Below are 14,604 nucleotides of genomic sequence, written 5' to 3' on the forward strand. Positions count from 1 at the left end.
AAGTGAGACATAGAATGTGGAATATAGGGGAAGCAGTGGCATCCATCCAAATCTTATTTTAGCTCCACGAGCTCTCAAATACTGCTGCTATCTACTTTGCTGCAAATTCTGCCTCTGGTTTTCATTATTTTTTGTATCATGCCTGAAATTTAGATGTCAAGCAATTTGTATTCAAGACTTTTCTTTTCCCTAACTGCATTCTACAATAGTAATAATAATAGCAATAAGAACATTAAATATGTACACAGACAATAAATGGATATAAGCCAGGATATAACCCCTGCTCGCTTTTCAGTTATTTTACCACAAGAGGATTTGTTTTCAGAAATTACATGAAGTTTGCAAATAAATATAATAAACCTAATCCATCAGACTGTATACAAGCAAATGTAGTTGAACTGAGCATCACATTTTACTTGAGCTCCTTAACTATCATTAGAGCATAAATTGTAATAGTTACAGCAGTCTACAGGGGTATATAGGTATTTTATAGCTATTGTAAATGAACACTATTAAAGTTAGACATGTGTGTATATAAAACCCCGGGAATGGTAGTTGAAGAAAGAACACCTGCTTCTTCTAGATTTTCAGATCATTTTGTATCTAAAAAGAGAAAGGAGAAAGGGAAAAAAAGTTCTTTCTAATCACTGCCACCATATGATCACAGCTTGAATTATTAAACAGGTATTCTTAACCATTTATTTTACTGCTCTGCCTTCAGGTCTCAGTGCTGTGTGCTCTGTGAGCACTTGCACTGACACCATCTCTGCCATCAGGAAGTTATTAATTGGAATAAATTAATACAAGTGATTAGATAAAATACAGTAGATGAATACAATGAGTGTGTTGAGCACTGATCTGAGAAATACAAGTCAATGAACAATGTTTTATGGTTCCCTAAATTGTATCTCTGATTTAAATGGAGTTTAATAGTGGTTGCCCAGTGACTGAATGGTGTAAGGAGGCAGATGATGAAAGCACTGGAGAAATATATTTTGTCTTTATCAACCCGACTCAGCTTTGAACTTGATTTCAAATTGAGAATAGGGCTGCCCCTCTGCATCTTGCTATTGGACCATAAATGTTAACAGATCACAGCGCAGTCGCTCTGTTACACAGTGAGTTTAACAAATTTTGCACATCTCAAATGTGGATATCATCGTTAATTTATGGGCTTAACTACCCATCTTTGGCTGGAATCATAAAGTCCATCCACAGAGATATGAAAGCTGAGAAGAAGAAAAACTTCAGAAAAGGCAAGAGCAGAGATGAGGGTTTAGCACATGGAAACATGAAGCATCCTGTAATGCGAAGTGTAATAACCATGAATGCAAGCAGCATTTTGTTTCTTCATCCTTCTGTTTCTCAGCTGAATATTTATATGTTTTCTTGTCTGTAATGAGGCCTAATTTTTCCATTGTAGTGTTAAACCATTGCACATTATTATTTGACATGGAAGTGTTTGTATTGTTTGTATTTAAGATGGGCTGTTTTCTTACCTTACTGTATTTTTGTGTTAGGCCCACAACAGAAATCTGCTCTCCATTGATTTCGATCATGTAACCAGAACAGGAAAGATTTATGATGATCATCGAAAATTCACTCTTCGAATTATGTATGACCAGACAGGACGCCCAATTTTATGGTCCCCCATCAGCAAGTACAATGAGGTCAATATCACATATTCACATTCTGGATTAGTCACCTATATCCAAAGAGGAACGTGGACTGAGAAAATGGAGTATGATCCAAGTGGGAACATAATTTCCAGAACATGGGCGGATGGTAAAATATGGAGTTACACATATTTAGAAAAGGTAAATCATTTTAAAAGCGGATTGTTGTACCAAGGCAAAAATATTTGTTTTGAAATAGATATTATATTGTGAACTGTGTTATAATGCTACCTCTTGGAAGAGTATTTCAGACTCTTTAAACAGAAAATACATACAATTATATAATTAGATTAAGATGTCTCTGGACATGCTTAGACTTACATGTCATCTATTCAATCCCACCATAGTTCTGAAGAAAGTTATCAGCATCTCCGATTTGTTTATTTGGTAGGTAATAATAGGTCTCAGTCCAAGTTCAGGTGAACAACGGACACTGTCACTGCTGAAAAACATGTTGCTGCTCTATATAACATAGTCAGAAATATAACAGTCACTGAAAGGGACCTTTTGCTCCCCATAAACACCATTCTTTCAAGCCAAAATGTTGAGCCAGTAGTTACGAACCTGCATCTATTCAGTGCTGCGCTATAAAAAAAAAAGGATTGATCCTGTGAGGAGAAAGATTATTTCAGTATTTATGAGAGCCATACATTAATATGAAAGGACTTATCATTCTGCTTTTTGTGCCTAACTTGCCTGAGTGTTGTAATTTTCATTTATGTCTATGGATAATGGTCACAAAACGGGGGAACAAGTGTTTTACAGACTGAGGAAGAACAGCATCCATAGAGACATCTCATTTGGTCTTGTCTCTCAAAACCAAAAAGCCAATCTGTATTTTTAAAGCTTTCAGAATTTAGTGTGAAATTGTATTCAAATAGTGTTCTTTTTTTTTTAAAAAAAAAAAAGCAACATCTTGGACTATCCAATACAGCCTGAGTTTGCAGAACGTTTCTCTGAACCTGTTAAGCACAGGAAAGGCTGGGAGGGGGCAGGTGAGGTGAAACTGATAGGGGGTATTACACGCAGGAAATCCAATCACTTTGAAGTTATTTATATATTTTGGAGTTCAAAATGTGTACTTTTAAGATAAACTTTGCTGTACTTATTTTGAATGTATTTAAGCTTGATCCTCAAAAAAACTGAAACCCAGAGAAGAAAAATCATTTAGGCTGAAGAATGCATAAAAATGCGATTCCTTCCTTGTCTGCATGCACTATGGTTCTTGCACATGTTAAAAAGATTGGCAGACCCTAGAAGCTTCAGAAGTTTGCTTCAGATAAATTTGTCAGGGCTTCTTTTGTCTGTATGCTCTTCTGCAAATTGCAAGTAAACAAGCATTTAGTACAGCTTTCAAATATTTGGGCAATGTGCCTTTTGGAGGTTCTTTTATATTTTCTTTGGGCGTAATGGACCAAGATTTTGGAAAGATGTATGCTTCTTATCTTTCCAAACCACTTTATCTCTTCTTCATTTATGATGAGCTTATAAATAAAGTCATATAACTTAAAACTGTTATTCTGGAGTTCTACGTAAGTGGCCAAATCCTGATCCTGTAGAAGCAAATAGCGAAAGCCTTACTGGTTCAGGTAGCACCAGGCTTGGGTTATGCTGTAACTTGTTTTTAAAGTTGTTGAAAGTCAGACACACCATGGACATAATCTACCAGCTATTTCATGTACTATTTGTTCCTTATGCCAAAGAAAGATGAATTCACTGTCAAAATTAGACATTGAAATATCATTCTGTGGCTCCATTAAAGTCAATAACTCATTGCATTAATTGTGTAATGATTCCTAAAGGTTGCCTAAAACCTCGTAAGACTCAATGATTCCTTTTATCAAAAAATCAATTATATAGTGTGCTTCCAGTTCATAGTTATTTAATTCTTCATTTTTTAGCACTTGATGTGTTAATTGTGCATCTTCAAAAATCTCTACCCCATCCAAAGTTAGCCCAAATAATTTGAGTTTTAAAAAGCACTACGATAGTAGCACTGTAAATATTTCTTGCTGATGAGATTCAGTTCCTGTTGTTTTGGTCACTTTCTTCAATTAGTTAATGGTGTTATAAAATCTTTCCTTTACCACCAGACAAAACAGATGAGCGGCTGCCTGTGTAAGTTGGACGGGAATGACATCTAGTGGTGATGCTCAGCATTTCCATCCCCAGTCGAAGCCCAAGCACTTGCCATGGGCTGTTTGTCTCCATATCCCACGGGGCATCGAGCGTTTCATGGTTGACCAGGCTGTGGTTGCTTTTATAAAATGACAGCTTTTTGGATGTTTTGTGAGCTGCCCTCTGAAATCCTTTAAAACAATTAGAACCCAATTAGTGCAAAGAGTTGAAAAATCTATTGTAATATTATTAGGATGAATTGTGAATTTATTATTTTTTTCTCTTTCTCTTTACGGTCTCCTCTAATAGGCTGGAGAGGATACTAAGTCTCCAACCCTTGTACTGTCTATCCTTTTACTATCTTGGACAAAAGTGGAAAAGCCACAAAGTGCTGTAAAAATAGCACATAGGGGCCCTAAAGTTATATTAGAGATGTTTCTGATCTTGTTATTCATACTTTGTCAATGGCAGACAGCTTAAAAACAGGCCCGGGAGCAGTATATAGAGAGAGGCGTCACATCAGCACTGGGAGAGAGTTCAGCCAGTGGTTTACTGCAGACTGGGGACTCTTGACTGGAGTTGAAAACAAAATAAACGCTGTACGTGTTGGAAATGCTTGGCAGAACAGCAATAAAGCGATCAGAACGAGCTCGCTGCACAGGTCTATCGTCACCAGTTGGCAGAGGGTGACTTGTGAGTGGCACATGTTGGTGCTCACTGGCTTGTGTCCAGGTGACAGGTGTCTGTCACCAAGGGCAGGAAGAAATACATCTTGGGAGTGCTGAGGGTGCAGAGAGGATGGCCAAGGCTTAGCCTATCTTTGGTCCTTGAATAAGCACTCCTTTTATTTGTCAGAACAAAGTGGCTCAGGGCCAGTGTTACTTAACACATCCTGAGGCTGAGCTCTTTGTGTTTTTTTCCCAGAGAAGATTTTTGAGTTTAGAGGGAAAAAAACCCGTTCTTTCCTGATTTCTTTCCTCAGTGTTCTGTGAAAAAGCAGCCACATAGTTCCTCATAAGAGTTGGTTTTGCATGATGTCTCAGTCGTGCAGGAGCCTGGCAGATTTGCTTATGTGCGGTAGTTTTGGGCTGTGAGCTCGGAGCTGCGCAGTGTCAGAGCCCGTCCCAGCTCGGGCAGCCATGCAAGGACGTGCCGTGCTGTGGTCCAGACAAACCTCTTTCTGGAGCTGGGGGAAGGCTACAAACTTCTTCCATAGATTTTCACTCTGTGTTTTCATTATGCTTGTTTCAACAGTGACTGGTCACCAGCGTGCTTGTACTCTGTGACTTGGCAAATAGCTGGTGCCAAGTCTTCCAGAACCCAAGCTTTCAATTTGCACAGAAAAATGTCTGCCATGCTTGCACATTCATCTGCCAAACAAATTAGATTTCATTGACCAGCCACAATTAACCAACGCAGAACAAATATCAAGTGCCTGTGTAGAGATTCTATTCTTCGTAAATGTTGAAAACTAGAGATAGAAGTAGTCACACCAAAGAACCTGCAGACTATTTTAATCCATCTGTAAGCATGGAGATACTGTGACCTCTGGGCCAGCGTGCGTTTAATAGAAGACATACAGAAAAAGGGGCAGGTCTGTGCTAGAGATATGCAGAGTGGCAACCCCTTGTACACACCGTTACAAGTTTCCCTTTTCCACCTCTTCTGGAAACAGCTGCTGGTGCAGATGCTCTGCCTGTGTGTGAGGAAGAGGTTCCCTCTGGTTTTGCTTTCTGGGAGGATGACCTAAATATTTCAAGGCAACATAGCAAGTCAGCATGAGACTGAAATGCTACTGAGAGCTACATCTGCCTTCCAGTTTGGAGGTCCTTACCTCTAGACTTATTATTATTCTCCACCTGTTTTGTACCAACTTGCTGGCCAGGTCTCCTGGAGCTGAAAGCTTCATGTGGAATTGTATAGACAGTAGGAGCAAACTACAAGAGTGAATGGTTGTTTCAGTGTTTCCTTAACCTTCAGGCACTCAGTAGATGAATAATCATGTCCTTGATCAGCCACTGACTCTGCCGTTCCCATTTGGTTGCAGTCCGTGATGCTCCTGTTGCACAGCCAGCGCCGCTACATCTTTGAGTACGACCAGTCTGACTACCTGCTGTCCGTCACCATGCCCAGCATGGTGCGCCATGCCCTGCAGACCATGCTCTCCGTCGGGTACTACCGCAACATCTACACCCCTCCGGACAGCCACGCGGCTTTCATCCAGGACGTCGCCAGGGACGGACGGCTTCTGCAAACCTTGTATCCTGGGACGGGACGCAGAGTCCTTTACAAATACACCAAACAGTCCCGACTTTCCGAGATTCTTTATGATACTACGCAAGTCACGTTCACCTACGAGGAGTCTTCTGGGGTTATAAAGACAATACACTTAATGCACGATGGGTTCATCTGTACCATCAGATACAGACAAACAGGTTTGTGTAAATGTGACTACTTTGCCAAAGTTTTTGGCCCTGATCCTGCAGTTACCTGGCATGAAATTCCATTATTTTTATGTTTACAAGTTCCTATATTTTATGTTTCAAAAGAAAAATATGTGTGTATATCTCTGTGTCTGTGTCCATAGGCATATATAGCTGTCCCATTTGAAATACAGTTTTCTTTTTATTGCTTGGTATGGAATAGCTCTTATAATGTTTGATTGTTTTTCTTCCACTGTGTGGATATTTGCTAAATACTAAATCAAGTTGGTTTATTGTTTGTATTTCCAAGTTTCCCCGTTTATACCATAATATAACATAAATTCAAAAGGACTGTTTATATGAGGAAGGAAATCACCATGTGAAATAAATTTTGAGTTATCTTGTAAGTAAACAGAAATCATAATAATGAATAAAATAACATTGATTTAAACAAATGTTAATAAAATAGAAGTATTTTGTAGAGCAAGCATTAATAATGGTTTGTAAGAGAATAATCTAACATATTCTTAGTTAATGGTATTTTCTGAGACAGTCAAGTAGCAATAAGGCTATGAGGCAATGAGTTCATCGCCTGCATGTGCTAGATCTGTAGGGTATGTAGACTGTGGACATAATTAATTATTTTTCTTGCTTTTCCTCTTTCCCCTGTTTGTTTTGGACAGGTCCACTTATTGGTCGCCAAATCTTCAGATTTAGTGAAGAAGGGCTTGTAAACGCCAGATTCGACTACAGCTACAACAACTTCCGTGTCACAAGCATGCAGGCCATGATAAACGAGACGCCTCTTCCCATAGATCTGTACCGTTATGTCGATGTTTCTGGCAGGACTGAACAATTTGGAAAATTCAGTGTAATTAATTATGATTTAAACCAAGTGATAACCACCACTGTGATGAAACATACTAAAATCTTTAGTGCCAATGGTCAGGTGATTGAAGTACAGTATGAAATTCTCAAGTCTATCGCTTACTGGATGACCATCCAGTATGATAATATGGGTCGTATGGTGATCTGTGATATACGCGTAGGTGTAGATGCCAATATAACAAGATATTTTTATGAATATGATGCTGATGGTCAACTTCAGACTGTGTCTGTGAATGATAAAACTCAGTGGCGCTACAGCTATGACCTTAACGGCAACATCAACTTGCTGAGCCATGGAAACAGTGCGCGCCTCACTCCTCTGAGATACGATCTGAGAGATCGCATTACCAGACTTGGAGAAATTCAATATAAAATGGATGAAGATGGTTTTCTCAGGCAAAGAGGCAATGAGATCTTTGAGTACAACTCGAACGGTCTGCTGAGCAAAGCGTACAACAAAGTGGCTGGCTGGACGGTGCAATACTGTTATGACGGTCTTGGAAGACGAGTTGCAAGCAAATCAAGCCTAGGACAGCACTTACAGTTCTTCTATGCAGATCTCTCCAACCCAATAAGAGTCACTCACTTGTACAATCATACTAGCTCGGAAATAACATCCCTGTATTATGATCTGCAAGGTCATCTCATTGCAATGGAATTAAGCAGTGGAGAAGAATATTATGTTGCCTGTGATAACACTGGAACACCTCTAGCTGTATTTAGCAGTCGGGGCCAAATCATAAAAGAAATTTTGTACACCCCATATGGAGAGATCTACCAGGACACTAATCCAGATTTCCAGGTTATCATTGGTTTTCATGGAGGGCTTTATGATTCTCTTACAAAATTAGTTCATCTAGGTCAGCGGGACTATGATGTCATTGCTGGTCGGTGGACGACACCAAATCATCATATATGGAAACATCTGAATGCTGTTCCACAACCATTTAATCTCTACTCATTTGAAAATAATTACCCAGTCGGCAGAATCCAAGATGTTGCTAAGTATACAACAGGTAAAACTAACACGTTTCTCATGAAAATAGAACTTTTGATCAAGTTCTGTTGTAGATTCAAGACTCCAGAAATCTTTTGCACACATCCAAAGTTATTGTTTGGCTCTAATCTTGCATAGATTAAAGTCTTTTCTTTAGTAGACAACATCTTACTGAGCTTCATCTGTTTTCTATAGCCTCTGTGGTAAACAAGAAAATAATTAATAGTTGTTTCTGCTGCTTTTCTAAGTGCTAAAATTAAGGGAAGAATGGAGGCAGCTTAATTTGAATTTTTCCACTCTAAATAGTTAGAAGTTACACTATTGATTTCAGAATAGCTATGCTTTGAAATGGAATAATGTATTTGCTATGATAAATGCTTTAGCCAGTACTGATAACATTAATTGATGTGAAGTCATTATTTCTGCATAGCTGGGATTTTTGCAGACTACCCTCACTTTTTGTAGGATTTTTGTTCCTTATTGCCCATATCCTTTTCTTCTTTTGTAGACATTGGGAGCTGGCTGGAGCTGTTTGGTTTCCAGCTGCACAATGTACTACCTGGATTCCCAAAACCAGAGATAGAAGCTTTGGAGACAACATACGAACTTCTACAGCTTCAAACAAAAACCCAAGAGTGGGATCCTGGAAAGGTGAGCAGAAGCTCTGTTCCACTGCTTCTAAATTATGGAATTTGATTAGAAAATACTTGAAATGGAGGAAACAGTGTGACTATTTTTCTATGTAATAGGCAAGGCAAATAGTCTAACAATGCTTGAAACTTTAATGTTTTCACATTATGTACAGGTATCAGTGTGGAGAAGCGTTTTAAGAAGAAGCTTTTAGCAACACAGTGAATGAACTTTACAGCTGTTTACCTCTGCTTAGTGCAGGAAAACAGAACTTTTGCTATGGATTTGAAGGGGGATCTATATAGCTCAACCTTTCTTCAAGGCTTATTTTCAGTAAAGAAGAGTCGTGCAGCAGCTACCAGGGTCTAGCAATCAATGTAACTGCAATGGGACCAACTACCAATATTCTGAGCAGGTGTTCATGTTTTGCATTTGACCACATGAGTATCTATTAACAAGAAAATATGATTTTGCGAAGATGAGCGAGAAAATATGCCTTTCCTGTGAGGTACTCAGGAAAAGGAAGTCTAACGTGTTGCAAGTTCACATTCGTACCATTTAACACACTTTTTTTTCTATGCACAAATGACTGCACAAGTTGCAGAGGGCTGGAGGGTCAGAGCTCATTCCAGATGTAGGAGCATGTCCATATAAAATTTCTCTATGATATTAAAGAAGCTATTACAAAGGCACAGAAGAATGTGAATTGATAGGTATAGTGTTAAAAAACAAATAGACGGTTGGAGTGAGATTGGTTTTTAGCCTTGATGGGGAGCAAGATCTACAGATGGGTTCCTATTTTCCTAGTGCCTTGAGACCTTCACAGCCTGCTTATCTTAAAGAATGGGCTATAAAAAATGTTACTGGTGTATAACAAAAGACATAATTAGAAGCACAGAGACTAAGCATAGAATCATGTGAAAGAGCACAGCTTTGAGTTCAGTTTTCCCCACACCTAAGAGTCAACAGACCTGCCATTAAGAGTTACAATTCAAGGGGGAAGGAAGTGGAAAAAAAAAAAAGCATAAATACGAAAATAGCATTTGTGGTAAACACATTTTCCATTTGCTTTCTAGAAACAAAAGACTCCAAGAGACAGAAAGCAATACCATAGTTGATTAGAAAGCCTGTGCATATTCCCAGGCTTTGTAGATGTTTTCCAAATGAATTGAAGATCCATTCTAAGCAATTAAGAGATTAGTATGGTCTGTGAAACACTATAATGACCTGCAAGGTGCCTCACCTGCAAACTATTGGTAATTTCTTTTCCAGACTATCCTGGGTATTCAGTGTGAGCTACAAAAGCAACTCCGAAACTTCATATCCTTGGATCAACTTCCTATGACACCCAGGTATAGTGACGGCAAGTGCTATGAGGGTGTGAAGCAACCAAGATTTGCAGCCATTCCTTCAGTATTTGGAAAAGGCATCAAATTCGCCATCAAGGATGGTATAGTGACAGCTGATGTGATAGGCGTGGCTAATGAAGACAGCCGGCGCATTGCTGCCATCCTCAACAACGCTCACTACCTGGAGAACCTGCATTTCACCATAGAGGGTCGAGACACTCATTACTTCATCAAGCTGGGGTCTTTGGAAGAAGATTTGGCCCTAATCGGCAACACCGGAGGACGACGCATCTTGGAGAATGGCGTCAACGTCACAGTGTCCCAGATGACTTCTGTGATCAATGGAAGGACTAGACGCTTTGCTGACATCCAGCTCCAGCACGGCGCGCTGTGCTTCAACGTTCGGTATGGAACAACGGTGGAAGAAGAAAAGAACCATGTCTTGGAGATAGCCAGACAGAGAGCTGTGGCTCAGGCCTGGACTAAGGAACAGAGGCGGCTGCAGGAGGGGGAAGAAGGTATCAGGGCATGGACAGATGGAGAGAAACAGCAGCTTTTAAGCACTGGGCGGGTACAAGGCTACGATGGATATTTTGTTTTGTCTGTGGAGCAGTATCTCGAACTTTCTGACAGTGCCAATAATATTCACTTTATGAGACAGAGTGAAATAGGCAGAAGGTAACAAAGAAAATCTCTGCCCTTGCGTCACCAAAGACTGCCTGTTTTTAAACGTAAAATGGTTTATTGTATTGGTTTTTCTAGATCAGAACTCTGTATATATAAATATAGAGGAAAAAAAAACATATCCAACTGCCTTTAAATGTGACAGAAGATGGTATTTTAATATTGTTCGTTTAACTCTTTGAGAGATGACAGTGACGATTTTTAGTTCTTGTGTGGCAGTATTCAAACAAGTCAGAAGCAGAGTCCTGACAGCTGAGCAGCGCGACCTGCGCACGAGGTGCCCGGGGTGACACCGCGGGGTGGGGGGAGCCCAGCGTGCTCTGCCTTCTTCTTCTAAACACAACTTTTTTGTTGTCGTTGATTTAATAACTCACCAATTATTTAAAAGGTTACAGAGCCTGACTCTGCAACCCTTGTTTATTGGGTAGTTTTTATCCCAGTGAGATCTCCCGTAAGGGATCGCACACAGAAACCAGACTGTGTATGGAACCTTTGTAGTTGCTCGCCAGCCCCACTCATGTCCTCACAGCTGTGACCTGAGGGATTTTCTAACCTGAGAAGCCTGACTTGAACTGAATTCAGCACAGAACAGCTCTCCTATGTGGACTGTAGCTTTGCTCAGCTGTAGCCACCCCTCAGCCTCTCAGTGGTGGACGTCACGTTGGGTCTCCATTGTGCCCATGGGGGCCTCTCACCTGAGGTTTCCCTCAACACTGGGTTCTGCTGGAGCCCGGCAGCACACGTGGAGCTGCCAACCATCCTGGTGGGGGGCCGGGGGGGCGCAGGGTGGCCCCGCAGCCCTGGGCTCCAGCCAGGTGTCAGGGGTGGCCATAGAAGGGCTGTGCGAGCACCCGAGACGACAGGCTTTAACTCGGAGCTTTGCAACACCTCTCATTGTGCAGCTGGGGGGTCCACAGGGTGCGGGAACAACAAGCCGTGCAGGATCCGGCCTGTCTCTAGTCGTGAGGCCAGGACTCATCTTTCACAGACCATCTGGAAATTGCAGCGTTGTTGGATTTAGCCATCACGTTCTCTTCATCTCAAATTAATAATCCTGTTGTATTATTCATTTTCTCAAGTCTGAAGAAGATTGGTGGGTTGGGAGTTGATGAACCTAAGTGTGGATAGTAAATATGGTGATTACGTAGAACATTTTGGGGATGACTCTTCACTTTTCAGCTCAATATCTAGAGCACATAGAAAAGCATTATATTGCATGGGCAGAAATTTTTATTTCCCAAGGTATCATGTGCTGCTGGCACAGTTATTTCACAGCAGAGTAGGTGATCCTTCTTTCAGCTTGTCATTTTTAAAAGACCTGATTTTTGGGAGGGAAGGGAGGGCACACAAGAAGAGGGGGGCACAAGGCAGCAGATTTCCTTTACTGACTTTCAGAAGGAGCTAGAAGTCTTGTTATAGAGCCTGTGTATCCGTAACAGTGATGTTATTGCACATTTCTTTCAAAACAGACGTAGTAAATATATTGAAATTATTTCTGCTCATATTTACAGAAGCCAACAAAGCACTTTTGTTGTCTTTCTTCCTTTCTCCCCAGTTTTATTTTTTCCTTTGTTTTTGGGCAAGTGGAGCAGACTGTACCAAAGTTGGAGATGAGCCTGAGCTGACACCTGGAACTGAACCCCGCGGGGGTTTGGACCCGGGTCCCAGCCTCACACCATGAGCGTCTCTGTCCCTTGGGCTCCCCGGGAGCCAGCGCAGCTCTGGGGGTGCAGGGTCGGGCTGAGCCCGGCTCCCGAAACCTCCCTCTACTCCCCGGCCAGGGGGAACTGTGGACCAAAATCCATACCTCCACATTTTGATCGGGCTCATCATTAACTAATGTACAGAATTCGGAGCTGACAACATCCAGGTGTGACAGCTCTGATTTCCATAATTTTCCATACGATCATGGAGAATTTGAATACCTCCACACCAGCCTAAAAATGGACCTTCAAATCCTTGAGCCTCTAATGCGCTTTTAATCAATGGAAGAATAATTTATTAATTGTATATAGAGAGTGCATTCATAAATGTGATGATGTATTTTATCACTGATCCAAGATGTCAATATTAGAGTCTATTTTACTTATATTTTAAGCAATTATACTTTTTTGCAATTCACTGATGAGGTATCATTTTCAAACTGCTTTAAATATCCATTATAAACAAATATTTGAAGCTATTAGAATTACCTTGAACTGTGCATTTCTAGTATGTAATACATATTTAGTTAGCTTGTGCCTTTAGTTTCTTAAAATTATATTTGTATTATATGCAGGAAATGCACTTTGTATTACCTACAGCTGTGTTTTTTAATACTGCCTTGATTACTGTTGTTCTCATATTATGCCAAAAGGTCAAAGAGTGAAATGTGTTACAAGTTTGTCACTGAAAGTAGGTTTGGCATTTTCCCAGTTCCTGGGTGCAGTTTAAGGTACATTTTTGAACAGTATTTCGTAGGAGAATACGGATGTGTAAAGAGTCACATAACATTACATGGCCCGGTTACAAAAGCAAAAAAATGCCTTCATCGTAACAGTTTCAGGAATTTAGGAAACTGAATAAAAATGTTGTGTTGAGGTGGCAGTGCTGAAGAAACAGGTTCTTTCTGAAAGAGCGCTGGAAAAGGAAATCACAGCTACACATGGGCCAGCCAGCAGTGATTTATGAGAACTGGAGCAAACAAAGAGCTTTGGACCATCTTGTTCATGAACAACCTCAGATGGAGGCAGGGAGTATTTCAGTGTCCATTTCTTTTCCCTAGTAGTTAGACCAATTTGTCAGCCTTTTTTGTTGGTTTTGTGTTTATTTGTTTGTTGTTTTGGCTTTTTTTTTTTTTTTTGATTTTGCACTATAACCTAGACACCCAAAAGAGAAAAAGCAAAAAAAGAAAAATAACAGCATGGAAATTTATATGGTTATTTAGATCAGATAATTTGATGCTAGTGTTCTGCACTGCAAACAAGTTTCTGAAGGTGAAAAGAAATAAATAAAATAAAATAAAATAAAATTACCACTATTGCACACTATCCTGTAGCAAATACCTGCCATGAGAAATACGTGCTATATTTTTTATGACAGCCAAACAGTGTGTACATGTAATGTTTCCTTTGCTTTCATATTGATTTAGCAGATCTAGAACATTTCAAAGGTATAAATATATATATATAGATATCTATGTAGAACATAGCCAAATAAATATATATGACCTGGTCTACGTGCCACTGGGTATTCCCACCTTACCTGCCTGCTCTGGGCTCCCGGCGCCGGGCGGACCCTCTCCCCGTGGTCAGTGTTGCGAGAAGCCGGGCCCAGTGGCTTAGGAGGGGTTTAGAGCAGGTCCTGGCTGAGCCTGAGCTGCCGGAGCTCGGCACATCCCGGCATGGGAGGGCTTTCCCTGTCGGATGCTGACTGTTATTTTAAACCCGTACTCGATACAAAGCGTGACCAGGTCGAAGGCACCCTGGCTGTCCGAGGCATTGCTCCTTGGCAGAAACTGGGAACGATGGAGTCGGGCTCTCTGTGTGTGTCCGGGCATTTGTCACCTGCCGTTATTTGTCTAAGGAAACGTGTTTGACAATTTCCAGTTTTTCCTTAGATCTCGTGGTGGACTTTAGCCTTTTAATAAATGTTAGTATATCAGATCGTGTCCTTGACAATATTTTACTTGTATGAACCATGATAAAACATTAAAATCTTCATACTCTTCGGGCAGAAGTGTCAATAAACAAGAAAGAGAAGCATAGCATACGATATATGTCAAAGTAACGTTCCTTTTTAGCTTTCTCATCAACAGTAAAAATGTTTACAATGTATGCCAAGATCTTCAGTTTTTGTCT

At 40.4% G+C, this 14,604-nt stretch overlaps 1 protein-coding gene across 2 annotated transcripts in view; it reads left to right on the forward strand.

The window, feature by feature from the left end:
* Nucleotides 1–10,763, forward strand: part of TENM1 (teneurin transmembrane protein 1) — a gene marked incomplete at both ends in the record, with an annotated part of 239,415 nt that extends 228,652 nt beyond the window's left edge. For both annotated transcript variants that reach the window (XM_080352763.1, XM_080352764.1), the window contains 5 exons: nt 1,521–1,817; nt 5,842–6,229; nt 6,901–8,121; nt 8,611–8,753; nt 10,005–10,763. In XM_080352763.1, coding sequence (XP_080208889.1) covers nt 1,521–1,817; nt 5,842–6,229; nt 6,901–8,121; nt 8,611–8,753; nt 10,005–10,763 — 2,808 coding nt within the window. The remainder of the gene's footprint in view (nt 1–1,520; nt 1,818–5,841; nt 6,230–6,900; nt 8,122–8,610; nt 8,754–10,004) is intronic.
* Nucleotides 10,764–14,604: the final 3,841 nt, after the last annotated feature.

This window comes from Nesoenas mayeri (assembly GCF_963082525.1).
Source record: "Nesoenas mayeri genome assembly, chromosome: 13".
Classification (NCBI taxonomy): Eukaryota; Metazoa; Chordata; class Aves; order Columbiformes; family Columbidae; genus Nesoenas; species Nesoenas mayeri.